Genomic DNA, 12,722 nt, shown 5'->3' on the forward strand with positions numbered 1-12,722 from the left:
TTTGCGTATATGGGGTATACAAATATATGCATGTATAAAGTACTGGTACATATAAGCCACATGTTTAGATTATACAAATACAAAAGGCCATCATAAGAACCTTGAAAATGGGTAGGTATGGCGAGCCCCTGCGAACAACATCTGCAACAGGATCACATTCGCCAGTAAGAGCTTTAAGAACTTAGTCCCATGATCGCGCGTAAGGAACGCCTCTTTTTCAATTAAATGAAGTACAATGTCAATGATTTCAAACAAGATCTTTTCCAATTTTAAAAGTGAGTAATATACACTAGTCTGCAGTTTACGCTACCATCGACGGGGCGTATTAGAAAAACGAACTTGAGCGTGTTTAGATTCAACCACAAGTATTCTCGTGAACTGCATAAATTTGTATTAATTACTATTGTTCAAATTGAAATATGATTATTATCTTCAATCAATGTAGATATTTTAAAATTTTAAATCTTTACGAATTAATATCATTTCAAATTTAAAAAAAATTAGATAATGAAAATCCTTGAACGAATTTTCGGAGAGCTTCAAGCCAAGTACACATTTATTGTACAATAATTACTCCGTCGTAACGAAATTATCAACTCTTGGAATAACCAAAATCCCTTTGTTATTTTACAGAATCTAATGCTCAAGGAAATATGCCACTTCCGTTTGTTGAAGCAAGTATGCACAAGAAAGAATACGTATATAGTTAATTCTTCACCAGCTGAAAATGTTAATGCAGTGAAGTAGGGGCTCTCCTGTACATTATTGTTATTATTGCCGTTTACTTTGATACAGGAGCGACCCGTACAACGCTGCATTTACATTCCGAGCCGTTGCAAAACTAAACGCCTCATAATGTGTACGTTGTCGGCTTGTCGCATGCGCCAGTGTAAATGCGCAAACGCAACAAGTCCGAGCCGGCGTATCAAAAGGCAAAAATATATATACACGTGCGTGTGTGAGTGCAGCTTGAATATATAGCTGCGTTAGTGTGTACGCGCACAAAAGAAACTACCTACTATCGGGCGATGCTCGCCTGTTAGGTGTGAACCACGGCGCCGCGTACCGACGCAACCCATTGGACCTTCGAAGGCGTCGCGTGCAGCTATCACTGCGTGGAGTCGTGCGCCGCGCAATTTCGCTGACTCTGCACACCGCGGCGGCTCTCGCAGCTCGTGCTGCTGCTGTGCACACCACGTCCATTCGCGGCCCGAGACATGCTCCAAGACTCTACTGCGCACCCTATATAGATATAGTGATAGGAGGTACCGACATCAGCTGGGAGGTGCCTATCGTGACTCTCTCTCTCTCTCGTTCTCTCATCCTCTATCTGTTCTCTTTGTACGAAATATATATACCTACATGAAGCAAAACTGGTGAACGGTTATCCACGTAAATGGATCGCAAACTCGCATGTTTTTGAGCTGATTCTTCAACATTTTTTAATGCAGAAAAAAGCAAATAATTCTGTAATAATGTCCTGTAATATAGAATTATTTTCAATGTAGGAATATTGTTTTTGTGTGTTGCAACTTTTAGAATAGTACAATTTTCATATATTCAGTACATTAATACATTTGTATTATCCCTTTTTATTTTCATTTCTCAAGTTAGTCCTTGATATTATGTTAATTTTCAGAGATAAATTGTACGTTCAACTCAATTGATTTTAATCTGAGTGGATATAGAATCAAAATAAAAAAATTACTTATTTAAGAACGAGATTGTATTATTTAATCTTATTCAATTCTTCAAGTCGATATGAGTAATTTTGTAATAAAATGATCTATACACTTTCGTGACATTGGATTATTGACTTTAATGTATATAGTCAAGTGGTGGACAAGACAAAACACAACAAGAAAGTCTATAAGCTAACAGTCTATCACAACTTCTTTACTCTACCATTCCGTAGTTGTCGTAACAAAAAGCTTCAGTACCTCATCGAAAAACCGAAATTATTTTTCTTTTCAAAATGATTAAGCTTTATTGTGCACCTTATAGTCCACCAAGTCAGTCTGTCAAATTGACAGCAGAACATATTGGAGTTTCTTACGAACTTGTAGATTGCTACACTACAAAAGGAGACCATTTGGCTGAAGAATACGAAAAGGTTCGTTTATTTTTTCTTCTATTTTATTGTTGCATTTTGTTCATTATACATGTTTATTTTTTAGTTAAATCCCCAGAGGAAAATACCATTTATTGTTGATGGGGATTTTAAACTTGGTGAAAGGTAGGTCATTTATTCATGTAAATACTTTGTGAAATAGTAGAAACCGCATTTATCAACGATCGGGGAAATACGAAAACCAGTTGTGAGTTATTCTGTTCCTAGATGTCGTCACGCTTTTCATTTTTTATCTAGTGAATTTTAAACATTCTTTAAATGACTTTTTTATGGTATAAATTCAAATTTAAAAAAAATGAAAACATGGCAAACTAAGCTTATAATTTAGCTCAAACAAAAGTGGTAAAAGCTATGAAAAACCAAAAGAAAAACAAGGAAATTTTTTTCTGAACATAAGTTTCCAAACAAATATGTTTAGCTGAATGAAAATCAATTCGCTAGTATACAAGTCATTGATCACACTGATTCTTATATTACTAACGAGACTAAATTATTATCTTGCAAATACGCACTTCCTTGTTATTATTGCTCTCGCCAGACTAAAAAAAGACCATAATTGTCTTTATCTTCCGTCAGCATTCTCCGGGTTTGCAGACTTTTTCGCACTTTTTCACGCTCAAACGCGTCAGTCGTCTATATTATTAACTCACGAGACCACTACATTCTTATCGGTATAATACTTGTCAATTCATTTCTCATCTCACAGACACGCTTGACTCGGAAGTCACCTCAGTGCATGGGATTTATATTTTTTTTCTATATTAGGAACGTGTATAAACGCTGGTTCTCCCACGGACTCAAGGGATTAATTCTATACAATGTCTGTAACTAGATCAGCTTATTCTGACATTAATTTTCTGATTTTAGCCGAGCAATTATGATTTACTTAGTAGAAAAATATGGCAAAAATTCAAGATTACTACCAATAGATCCAATGGGACGGGCACTGGTTAATCAAGCAATGAATTTTGATATGGGAAATCTTTATAAGTCAATATCTTCGTACTACGTAAGCACAAATGTTTTTTATATTTTTTTAAAAATTTTTAAATTAAATAACACAGTAATTATGTCAATTTCATGGTTAAACTTCACTTATAATGAACAGTCTATGACTGGAAAAATCTGGATATTTATAATGATCAATCGCATTTAACAAAAACACATTGTTTTCATAACTAAGTTTGTCTTCAATCCTTATAATCTATAATTTAACGATTCATAATGATTAATATTCACTTCAAAGTATTTATCACATTATTGAGAACAATTTTTTTCTCTTTTTTTAAAAGTCACCGATGATATCATTTTAAATTTAACAAGCTTGATCTGCACGAGAGTGTGCCTTATTTATTACATTTTATCTAATGGCTCAATTATCAATTTTAGTTTCCAGTTTTAACAAAACAGGAAGAAAGTCATTCACCGGAAAAATATGAGAAGCTGAAAGAATCATTTTCTATATTAGAACAAATCTTGGATGGACAAGATTTCGTGGCTGGTCGTAATTTAACTATTGCTGATTTTACAGTCATAATTTCTGTAACAACTGCCGAGGTAAAACCAATCAATACAAATATGCGCAGTGAATTTTTGCCTCGAATAATCGCTTTTGCTCACAGGTGTTTGGATTTTATCTTGATAAGTACAAAAATACAGTAAAATGGATAGATCGTGTTAAAGTAGCCGTGCCGAGTTACAAGAAAATCTACGCTGAAGACGTCGATCAGCTGAAAAAGCTAATGGTTAAGATGATGGAGAATTGACGTCGAAAACATCACTGCTACCCTCTCGGTTGTTTAATCGGCAAAAAAAGCTTCCTTCACACTTTCAAAACGAGAAAAAAATTTTATCATCAAATGATTCAGAAGAAGTGACGACGGTGGCGATCGACGTCTGCATTAATTTATTTATATAAAATTCGATCGGCCGAGAGAAAATTCTTTGCAAGGATTTACGAAGCCTTAATATCCTTAAAGTGTCTCGAGGATAATCATTTTACACGCTTCGGTGGCAATGTCGTAAATGATACAACTTTATTTTCACCGACTAAGGGTTCGAGTCACTTTGTTTTTTATCCGACACTTGCAATTCAGGGTTATAATGTATCCAAACGTGTCGCGTACATTCTTATTGTATGCATTTTTATAACAGGCCTTAATGCATGTATGCATGCACAGTAGATACCATGCACGAGAGGCACAAATGCAAGAAATAAGAAAAAAAACGGCAACGGCAACGGCAACGGTGACGTTGAAGGGAAGAACGGACAGGAAGCCTTAGCTGGATTGTGTCTACAACTTTCTTTCTTTCTTTCTTACGTTCACGCACGCACCATAATATTCAATATTCTTACGATGTCAATACCATATACATATACGTCGCGCATATTACAAACGATCACAGAGCGCGAGACAGAAAGAGACAGAGACAGAGAAGAAAAAAAGACGCAGAAAGTATATATTTTGCATAGGGCCGTGGAGAAGCCCTTCCTCTACTGGCGTATGTAGCAATATTATGTGTGTGAGTGCGTTCGGTAGTGCGACGCGTACGCGCAGATACGAGATTTTTTTACTTTTTCGGCTACTGGAATGAGGTAGCAGTGAGGACACACGTTGCCGGTCAAATTCAAATGAATAAACGGGTCCCGTGAGAAAGAACAATATTTCGAAGCTTTTAACGCCCGAGAGTGCATGCGTCGCAAGGCACCAGTATATTATGTGCACATACACACGTTTGATCTCGTCGCTTCCTTTTATTTCTTTTTTTTTCTTTTTTTTTGTGTGCACGGTACGAGGCACGCGAGCAGAACAAGAGAAAGAACGGATAATGGAGTGCTGTGCGCGGAGCCCTACACGTACACATTCTACGGAGTGTGTTATGAAAGAAAAAAGAGTGAGAGAGAGCTTAACTAATGAGAAGAGCGCTTTAAATTAGGTACACCACTTGAAGCGACGACGCCAAAGTGATGTGCCTGACTTGTCAATGGCAGCTCGCAACATTTATTTTACTTTCACCGATGCGATTGTAGCTCAAAGACTTGTTGTACTCAAGCCTATTATTTGATCACGTGTAATGCCGATTACAATATGTTAAATATTTTAAAAATGTTCTAATAAAAAATTACAATGCATTATCATGTAAACCATATGTCTAAATTTACTTTGCACCTTATGATTTTTCAGCTTTCATTCTTTCAGCTCAATTCTTGATAGAATTACTTTTTTCAACCATTCATAACTAGTATTTTATATCAAATATAATTTTTGACAAATAAATATCATAAGTATAAGGACATTAAAAACGTAGCAAATACATCGATATTCGTTCATCTATCTTATCGAACATTAAAATAGTAGTTTCTAATAATAAGCACAACAGATCATCATTAAGCGAAATTAAAAACAAACTATAAAACCCAAAATAGCTCGTGTGCGTGAGGCGTAATGAGTTCCGAGGATTTCTCAAATCGAATGTAATTTCGTGCAAAAAATGGAAATCTATGACGCGAATACGACTATTAATCAATTGCTGACGTCATAATCATATTCTTTACAGTCGAGAACAAAATAGATGCATACAAACTGTTTATAGCCAGCGAGATTCCTCGACATGCACTCGAGAGGATTAGAGATTCCGACGTATACCGACTGGTGATTCACGCGCTTGAATGAAAGCTGTTGAGTGAGTGTATGTGTGTAAGAGCGAGCCCCTGCATGATCAAAGGAGGCACTTTTTTCACACCTTGCCCAATCGATAGGTGAACATCAGTGACTCACTTTCGAGTATCCATTGATGCGAATTTGAAATAAAAAATTTCCTTGTCTTATCAAATGGTAATAGCTAATGTCCACCGAGAAGATTAGTCATGTGAGTTATGTAATGACCTCGTCATGAATACATTGGCGTACAATAAAACCCAATCATGTGCTCATTCTTGTAAACTCCAGAAATTATAACAATAAACTCAAAATTTCCATTTTTTTCATGAATAATTTGGCTAAACTCCGTCGTTTTGAATATTTGCTGACAATTCAATAAAGCTCCAATTGGTTCCAAGCTCAATAGCAAAGGTGAACCCGGAAGAACTGCGCATATTAGTCTATCTACACAAAAACAAACCCAAAGGTATCCTGCGCACTTGAAAAAAACCGTTCAGCTTCACAAGTAAACAATTTACGAGATGTAAACAGTTATGTGTGCAAAGCCCTCCGCGCATCGAGTCTTTTCTCACAATAACACACCCTCTGGGGATTTCCCTCGTCATATGCCAAACTGCGTATCCACTTGAGTTTCGCAAACAAGTGCACGCAAGCACGCGTACCCATACACGAGGAGCTTCGAGTCGCTGCAAGTCGGCGAAACAACGACTTGAAATTAAGATCGCGCATAATACGAGGGATTCCCTGCGTAGCCCATATTGCTTGATTAAACATTCTACCTCTATATACGTGTACGATTATTCGTCACACTCATCACCGTGAGAGATTTCAAGGATACGCGATGCATTTTTAATCAATACACGACGCACACAAGTATTTATGGGAATAAAAAATGCCCCACGCAAAACAGGTAAATTTACCTAGAAATTACTGTATCAATTGATTCCCGGACCTTAACGCAAACTAATGCTGTATTACGTGCGTGTACAAGTGTTATCGCGTGCCTCTGCCCATCGAGCTTGTACCCACGCAATAGTCCCGCGAGCGTACAACATAGAAGAATTACGAAGAATAAGCTCGCTCGTTGTGTTGCGTTAGCGAGAGAGAATAAATAGCTTATATATTGTGCCTATACGCTGTCTACAATCGATTCGTGTGGTACGTAATCCATACATTGTTGAAAGTATATGCAGTTAGATAAACGTGCAAATGTAAACTTGGCGGATGAGCGTATAAGTAGGATCGCGGGTGGTTCTTGGTACCAGCCGATATTATGTACTTGAGCTTTAGTTGTTATTGTTTTTTTTTTTTTTTTAATAATTGAAATGTGTACTGACAGCTCAAGCGAGGGTAGTTACAAATTTATTATCATATGAGCACACTTTCAGAAATAAAACTAATAGGAAAATTATTTTTCCGACTACTACATAATCTGTTTGTATCCTTGACGAGGAGTATTTTTATTTTTAAATAATATATTACGCGCTCTGTAACGTCGCTATTTTCATTAAATATCCTCAAACAGCTATTCGATAAATATGTTCAAGATTACACTTTCCTGCTAATATTTCTGTGTTTACTGCGATTATGATTACACGAACCTGCATTATTTATCAGGTACTATTTCCATTTGAGCCATAAATAACAACGAACGGCTAATTGCAGTTCATTAAACTCAAGCTATACCCAAAATAAGCTATCAATGGATGGTTTGTCTAATAGTTAATTAAGCACAACGAAGCACATTCTGTTCCCCCAATTCGATCCTTTTCCAAACAAATCTCAACAAAGTCCTTTCAATAATAAGATATAGAAGATTTAAAATTACTGGCTCAAAGTTAGTCATCCGGAAATACTTGGTGCATCGATCATTCATCGATGACGTTTCTCAGAAAATCGTCATGGCTCGGTATCCTTCGCTAGATTCATTATGACGTTGCCGCGTGGGAGTTGCAGGATAACGCTTTCATCCCTAGTGATAACACGATTAAGAACATAAAATTCTATCTGTGAAGGGGTTGGACACGACGTAAATATGAATTCTCCGAAGAAAATTTTGAGCAAAGCCGATTTACGCATGAAATTTGTACTCTCACGCGTATCGCGTATGCAAACGCAATGCAGAACGAGCGAAAAAATATCGAAATCGATTTGTCGAGGAAAAATGCCAGCGCGGTCCGTGTAATGGCAATTGAGAGATCTGGAGCAGTGATAACGAGATAATTGTTTTAACGATCTAGCGCGAAAAAATTTTTATCCCGCGGCAATTTAGAAATGATAACAATTTATTTACCATTGTCGCAAGAGGCGGTGATTGTAGGCTACCGATAGCGCCAGTTATGAAATTTTAATATTTATTGCTGACGATTCTTAGCGATCACAGAATTATTTAATTATTAATTTTTACGCTTTGCACGCATGAATTGATGTTATTTACTTGCGAATTGCTTCGATATGCTAGCTTTTATTCGTGTAACGTATCAGGAGTTGTACTCTTGAAAAAGTCATAATGCTTCTGTGTGAAAATTCAAAAAAATGTATCAAAAAAAATCTTTGTCAAAGAAGGCTTGCGTTCGCGAATACGATCGCTAAGAGTCGAGCTCTCGAAAAAAAAAAAACTTTTCAAGGGATCGATCACGGCTAGTACGCTCGCAAAAGCTTATTCGTTAGAGTTAGACACACTCGCGGTTAAAATTGTGTCAATTGCCCCCTCAACCATGAATTATTCACGGTTTTCCATACACACGAGTCTGATTCTGCTTTTAAAGTACTCTTAGTTTACGACTCCGTTTGGAATGGAAAATAATGTATAAAGTGGTCTTCTCCTCGGGAATCTCGTGTATCATCGGGAATTGGCTTTGCGCGCGCACACACGCGGCTGCTCAAACGACTCGACATAGTTCCTCGGCGGTTCTATTAAATTACGAGGTGCGCGCTAGCTGTTAAAGCCAAGCCAAATGACAAGAGATAAGCAAATCTTCTAAATTTAGAAGTTGCTCGACTGACTCAAGGCTTTTTGATTTTTTAAGCGAATAATAAAAAGTCGAAATGACTACTCTCGAGCGGACAGCGGCGGCGCCATAACTCGCACGACTCGAACACATAGAGTCTTAGGGACTCGGGAACTGCAGGCTCGAGAGCCGGCTCGGTGCCTATACGTGCCGCGCGAGCCTGTACGCAAGGTATGCTATATATACGAGCGAGTCGCGCCGACGGCGATGACGGGCCGAAGCCAGCTCTCTGCACCTTTACCCCTCTACCTCTCGGCATCCTCCGTCCATGCTCCTCCTGGACCACCCAACATCATTTTCAGTGTCTGCTGCGTGTACGTGTGGGTACGTATACAATGGTCGAAGCGAATAATTAAACTCGACGGTGATCTCGCGCGCGCGCACACACACACGCGCACAACTTTTGCCTGTGCATGTATGTAACCTTGGCACAATGAAGTAATCGAGCTGCGCACATGCCTCGCTCGTACACGCGTACGCACGAGTGCGTGTGTAAGTATTGTACATTCTCAAATATATTCACAACAGAGCACAGAGGAAAGAGCCGATAACCTTTCGGGATATCTTGCCAGCTCCTTCTGGCCGATCGGCCGAAACCTGTATTGTACTGCAATATCGAATGTATGTAATAATAAAGCCACATGAATTACGCCGCCGATCAGCAGCTCTCGAAAAAACTTATATACTCCGATGTTTGTTTACCGTACGTACAGGTCGTGCATGTATAATAGACAACGAATACACCGCACGTGCATTATATCGCTGTAACGTAGGTATAGGTGGGTATGTAGGCGCGCAGAGCTGCCGAGAGTCGTACCTACATACACATCGCGATCGTGTTGCCTTTTTTTCGCTTCGTTTTATATTTTATACTACGTAGGTATTACGCGGGCGCCTTCGCGCGAGTCGCGAAACACGGGATTCGCCGTAATATGTTTATGTAAGTACGCGTATACACATGCAAAAGTTACTGCGTGATCGGCGGTACACGGAATGCGTTATATACGCTGTATATATGCAAGTGTGCGGCGCTGTATACACAAGAGGTATAACGAACGAACGACGGCCGCGCGTAAATAATATAATGTATACGCGCGGCAACGAGACGAGAGGCACAGCTTTTAATTGAAACGTACAACAAGTGGCGTGTATTATACACGGTCGAGCATTTGGAAAATGTTGGGAATTTTTTATGGCTCTCGGCCTCCTACTTATCGGGATCCAAGCATTTGGGACAGCTATAGCACAGAGTCTCGCCGGCTATATAATGTAGCATAAAAACTGCCGCATTGCAGCTCTACTTTGGAATAGTAGCTACTGACCCCTTAAAAATACAATACAAATGCAAATGTATCGTAGGATCACGTATGCGCGAAACGAGGCCTTTTCCCTCTGCTGATTTATCATTTATTAATTTTCACGCGCGCGCGCGAGAAGACAAAGAATAAAATGTGTGTTAAAGCGCTATATCATTTCGTTACAATAATAATATACCGGTTCTTTCAACGCGCCTCCAAAGGTGCGCTCGTTTCTACGCGCAATTTATCCTTTACTTTTTGCACGTAGGCACGCGCGTAGCGTAAGACGACAAAACATCAGCGATACATATATAACGTAGATTTTCGCGAACAAGGCTGAGCTTTCGAGAAAAAGAACACCCAACGCCTTTTCCCGCGAACTTCAACCTTTTCACTTCGGAGCATTTATACGCGCGTATGTGCGTATAATGTAAGGATCTTCCTAGAAAGTCTCGCCTTCCAACGAGGTATATATACATGAACGGGACACAAAAGTTAATTGAACTGCGCACAAAAGGCGCGCGCGCAAAAGGCTCACGAGCTCCAGGCTTTGCTTTTTGCGCACCGAGGAGAGCTGTTTACGCAGCCAAGTTTGGTAATTTATTTCGGGCCTCGCTCGACACTTCAAAAGCCCCAAGTGTATAATGCGCCCGCGCGCGCGCCGGCTTATAATTCATTTTTGATTTCACAAACGCCTGTCCTATAAACTTTAATTAATCGAACAATATCTGCATAATTCTCGAGCTTGTGCAAGTTAATGATAAATCACGTCGCGCAGGGTGGCGCGGCATCATGCGATGTACTTTTCGCACGTGCGATGCAGCGCGCAGCGGTGCCTCTATTATACTTGACGCGTCGAGTCTTGGGATGCATCTACGCGCCAGGCGAGGGAGAGATCGAACGATGAGTAATACGAGTCGGCGCGCGCTGCGAATCGATCTTTTTTTAGCCTTTCTACGGCTGTACACGCGGAGACGCGGCGCGCGCTAAACATAAATTAAGGCGTTATAGCGTAATTTTTAATAGTTATTTTGCGTGCGATCTCGCCGTGTTTACGGATTCCAATTGTTCACGTAGCGCACTCGCGAGTCTATTCCTATCTCCTGGCGGTGGCCCGCGCGATCCGAGCGTATTTCAGCGATACGTCACTTTTGACCATTCGTACGTGAGCAGCGGCGGTAGTGGTGGCGCGTCATTTATAGATACACGCGGTCGCACATGTGCACGATACCTATATCTATGTGCAAGCTGTATATGCCACAGAACGTAATCGACTTATTGTAAGCCAATCTGTGCAAGCGCTGTGCAACTGGATAGAGCCGCGTACGCGTGTATGTGTGTACATGAGTACGGCACCCGCGCGGAGTTCAAGAAACTTGGACTGTACGTACATCATGCACAATAGTAAGCTCGCAAGAGTACGAGTACATTTCTGTTGTGCGTGAGCGCGAGCTTGTGTGCGTGTGTGCAGCGCGAGCGAGGCTTATCGCGGAAGCGAGCCCCAAAGACGATTTCGAATGGCCATTGTGAGCGCGAGAAGCGGACAAAAAAGAATAAAAAAAAATAAATAAAAGCGACCTGTGCAGTTGCGAGAAAAACCCACGCTCTTCTGCTTACGGAGCGGCGACGACGACGCTCCTTCAGCAAGCACGTCCCCATTCGCGCGAGCGCGACAAAAGTCATTCATCCCTATCTGGCTCGTTTTTACTCGGCATTCACAGGTAAATCCACACTCCGGCGCTCGCTCGCGCGTTGGCTACGGTCGAGCTTTAAAGCTCTCTCTCTCTCTTCCACTGCTACCGCGTACAGCCTTATGGAGCTCGTGCTCTGCGCGCGTGAGTGTGTGAGTGTGGCTGGTTGAATGTATAGTTGCTCTCAATACGCGTATACATACCTAGGCAAAAACGAGAGAAGGAGAGAAAGAGAGAAAGCAGCCAAGCTTATTACCAAGGTACACGTGAAAGGGGTTGGTTTACGCATGCGCCTATAGTCATTACTTTCTTTTTTTTTTCTCACGTATAAAAGCCGCACTGCAAGAGGAAGGAATGAGGGTAAGGAGTTATGCATTTACTTGATAGAGTACACACGTATAAAAAAAGCAACAGAAGCAGCAGCAGCAGTGGCAACGAGCGGCGTCAGATTGAGAAAAAGAGAGGGACGATGATACGAGCGAAGCGCCAGAGCTGACTTCGGCTCGCGCGTTCATATACGTATATTTATATACATATATATCCATACATTTGTGTACGTGAGCGTGGAGTGTATAGTATATGTACCGATGTCGCGCGCGCGAGACTCAAGCAAACATTCAGTCTACACGCGGCACTCGCCCGAGCCGCAACTTGATGTATACATATAACATAACGAAAAGTCCTTTTTTGCTTTTTGTTGCTGCTAATCGCAAGCTCTCCCACGCTATTTGCCCAACGAATTCATAGTTCAGAGTGCGCGACAAATCGAGAGAAAAACAACATTTTCACGAATAAGCCAAGAGAGGGAAAAAATGTGTGATAAGAGACGCGACAATTATTGTGAATTGCGAAAATCCAGTTCATCGACCATCGACCACCGACGACAACAGTCGAACGAAATATTACCGATCGCATTGCATATAGTGTCA

The 12,722-nt window shown here is 40.3% G+C and overlaps 1 protein-coding gene across 1 annotated transcript; it reads left to right on the top strand.

The window, feature by feature from the left end:
- Window positions 1-1,897: 1,897 nt before the first annotated feature.
- LOC106651440 (glutathione S-transferase 1-1-like) lies at window positions 1,898-5,207 on the top strand. The gene is made up of 5 exons (XM_014369934.2): window positions 1,898-2,113; window positions 2,178-2,236; window positions 2,999-3,140; window positions 3,521-3,688; window positions 3,754-5,207. The coding sequence occupies exons 1-5, from the start codon at window positions 1,976-1,978 to the stop codon at window positions 3,895-3,897; spliced, it is 651 nt and encodes a 216-aa protein (XP_014225420.1). The 5' UTR covers window positions 1,898-1,975; the 3' UTR covers window positions 3,898-5,207.
- Window positions 5,208-12,722: the final 7,515 nt, after the last annotated feature.

Source organism: Trichogramma pretiosum, unplaced genomic scaffold, assembly GCF_000599845.2.
Source record: "Trichogramma pretiosum strain Unisexual culture from Peru unplaced genomic scaffold, Tpre_2.0 scaffold55, whole genome shotgun sequence".
Lineage (NCBI taxonomy): Eukaryota > Metazoa > Arthropoda > Insecta > Hymenoptera > Trichogrammatidae > Trichogramma > Trichogramma pretiosum.